Below are 2,940 nucleotides of genomic sequence, written 5' to 3' on the forward strand. Positions count from 1 at the left end.
AAGGAGAGAAATGAATTACAGTAGATGGGGTAGAGAGAGAAGATGGGAGGGGAGGGGAGGGGGGATAGTAGGGGATAGGAAAGGTAGCAGAATACAACAATTACTAATAGGGCATTATGTAAAATTGTGGATGTGTAACCGACGTGATTCTGCAATCTGCATTTGGGGTAAAATTGGGGGTTCATAACCCACTTCAATCTAATGTATGAAATATGATATGTCAAGAGCTTTGTAATGTTTTGAACAACCAATTAAAATGAAATTTAAAAAAAAACTATATATTTGGGGGGAACTATGATCTAAAAGGATGGTACAGAAAACAAATACTTATTACTGTTATTAAAATATAGTAGGAAAATATTTTAAGTTAGGAGGTATACATATTTGTAGTTAGATGTAGGTTATTATTATGAATATAGTTTATAAATTTACTATGACAAGTTCACTAAATTTTCTACTGCTTAATTTTGTTTCTTATTGACAACATGCAAATCATGTTCTCTATTTTCATTTTTGTGAAAATGAGAACACATATAAAGTGTCTTGTATGTGGTTAGACCTTTAAAAATTCTACTTAAGATATAATTTATTTTATCAAAGAACATAAAACTGTGACAAATGGAATGTTCAATGGTTTATACTTTGTCAAGTCAGGATGTTTTATTGCATATATGCTTATGTAGGAAAAAAGTTATCATTCCTCAAACTGTGATTTATGTTTAATATAAAATCATATACCTTAATGTCTTTGGATGTGCTGCTGCTGCTGATGTTACTTTTGATGATTATAATATCCCAGTTAAAAGATTGATCTGGAACTAATATGCTTAGTCTTTATTTTTCTTAATGCATTCCTCATGTCTTTATTTCTGAATGTATAGATGACTGGATTTAAAAGGGGAGTAAAAATTGTATAAAACACAGAGAGAATCTTATCAATGGACACACTGTTGAATGGCCATACATAGATAAAGATGCAAGGTCCAAAGAATAGCACAACCACTGTAATATGGGCTGAAAGAGTTGACAAAGCTTTGGAAGACCCCCTGGAGGAGCGATGCTGAACAATAATCAGGATAATGCTGTAGGAGATGAACAGAACAATGAAACAGAACAAAGAGAGTAGTCCACTGTCTGCAATGACTAACAGCTCCAAGATGTAAGTATCAATGCAGGCAAGTTTGATGACCCGAGGAAGATCACAAAAAAAACTATCCACAACATTTGGACCACAGAAGGGTAAAGTAATTGTAAAAACCATTTGGCTCATAGTGTGCACAAAACCAGTGGTCCAGGAAAGAAGTATAAGTCCAATACAAACACGATTGCTCATAATAGTTTTGTAATGGAGGGGTTTACATATGGCAATGTATCTATCAATTGCCATGGCTACCAGCACCATCATCTCACTTCCACCTAAAAGGTGAAGGAAAAACATCTGGGTCATGCAGCCTTCATAGGATATGGTATTATATCCACTATTTAAGTTATAGATCATCTTAGGAGTAGCAAAGGAGGCCAGGGACATATCAATGAAGGACAGGTTAGCCAGCAGGAAGTACATAGGAGAGTGCAGTTGGGGATCCAATTTCACTACAAAGATAACGATGAGGTTACCTAGCACAATGGATACATAGATAGTGGAAAAAAACAAGTAAAAGAAAACCTGTAATTCGTGAGACTCTGTGAGTCCCAACAAAATAAACTCAGTCACCATGGAGTGATTTTCTTTTTCCATTTGTTTGGCTCTTGGTATGTGTTACCTAAAACAAAAACAAAATAGATTACATTCTAAAGTTTAGAGATTAAGGTGGACATCTGGGAGTCTGCGTGTTGGTATTCAGGAGTGGTTTCAAGTCTTGATTTGTGATTGTAGATGGACCATAATTTGTACAGATCTGTAAAGAGAACAGATGAATGATGAAAAGAAGCTGTTGGGCCATAAAGTATGTAGTAAAAACAGAATTTAAGGTACCACCCTAGATAGAAGCTGTTGGAAGTGCCTTTCGCACCAGTTCTTTCCAGTCCCGCCTTTCTCTTTTTTCCTTCAAGCCAGCTTAAACTTCTTCAGCCACCTTAGACAGCGGATCCAAAGTGCCAGTCAAAATGAAAGCGAATCAATCCCCCAAACAGGAGCAACAGCTGGTGCTGAAAAGTCCTGTTCTCCTTGGTTTGACAAGAGAGACAGTCTTGTGCTAGTAAATTAACATTCTAGCTCTGCAGAGTTCAGCTAAGAAATTTTTTCTTCGTTGAGAGTAAATGGATTATTGCAGAATGACTACAGAAGTAATGTTACTTTATCGACTGAGTCATCATTATGAGAATGATCCCACACAACTGTCAAAAATTGCAGAAAAAGCAATTCAAGACTCTCGTACTCGTCCATCATCAAGATTTTTTCCTTGGATTAAATCACGGAGTTATGATTGGAGGTAGTATAATGCACAGTAATCTTTCAGAGTTTCAACCTAGTTTGAAAAATCAGCAGTTAATCCAGTCAGACACATTGAATGAATGCACTGATTCAGGAAAGCTGGATAAGAAACAAGAAAAAAATAAAACAGCATAAAAGGAGGTCTTGCAGTGTTTCACTTGCAAACAATAATTGTACTGAGAACATTTTTCTTTGTCTAAAAAAAAATGCAAGACATTTTAGAGGCACTAAATTTGTACTCACTTTAAGAGCAAAGTGGACAATAGAACACAATGTTTCTAACAACCAAACTCTGGAAGATATTTGAGCAAAATTCAATTGAATTATTCAGCATAATGAACTTCCATCTTGTAATGCTACAATTCAGAGACATTTAGGCCAAAAATGGATATTCTATGATGTTAAGTACTGTGAATATGAGCAAGAAATGAAGAGGTATCCAGGTGAATTCCTCAACTTATTAGGTCAAAAACTTCCTGTATGATACTTATTAGCAGTATTCTTTT

At 35.3% G+C, this 2,940-nt stretch overlaps 1 protein-coding gene across 1 annotated transcript; it reads right to left on the minus strand.

Annotated features, from left to right (window-relative positions):
• Positions 1-799: 799 nt before the first annotated feature.
• LOC308646200 (olfactory receptor 4K13-like) lies at positions 800-1,738 on the minus strand (the record flags this gene model as incomplete). Its single annotated transcript, XM_081288866.1, has 1 exon — positions 800-1,738. The coding sequence occupies one exon, from the start codon at positions 1,736-1,738 to the stop codon at positions 800-802; it is 939 nt and encodes a 312-aa protein (XP_081144992.1).
• Between the last annotated feature and the right edge of the window lie 1,202 nt (positions 1,739-2,940).

This window comes from Spermophilus citellus, assembly GCF_964194105.1.
Source record: "Spermophilus citellus genome assembly, chromosome: 4".
Taxonomy (NCBI): Eukaryota; Metazoa; Chordata; class Mammalia; order Rodentia; family Sciuridae; genus Spermophilus; species Spermophilus citellus.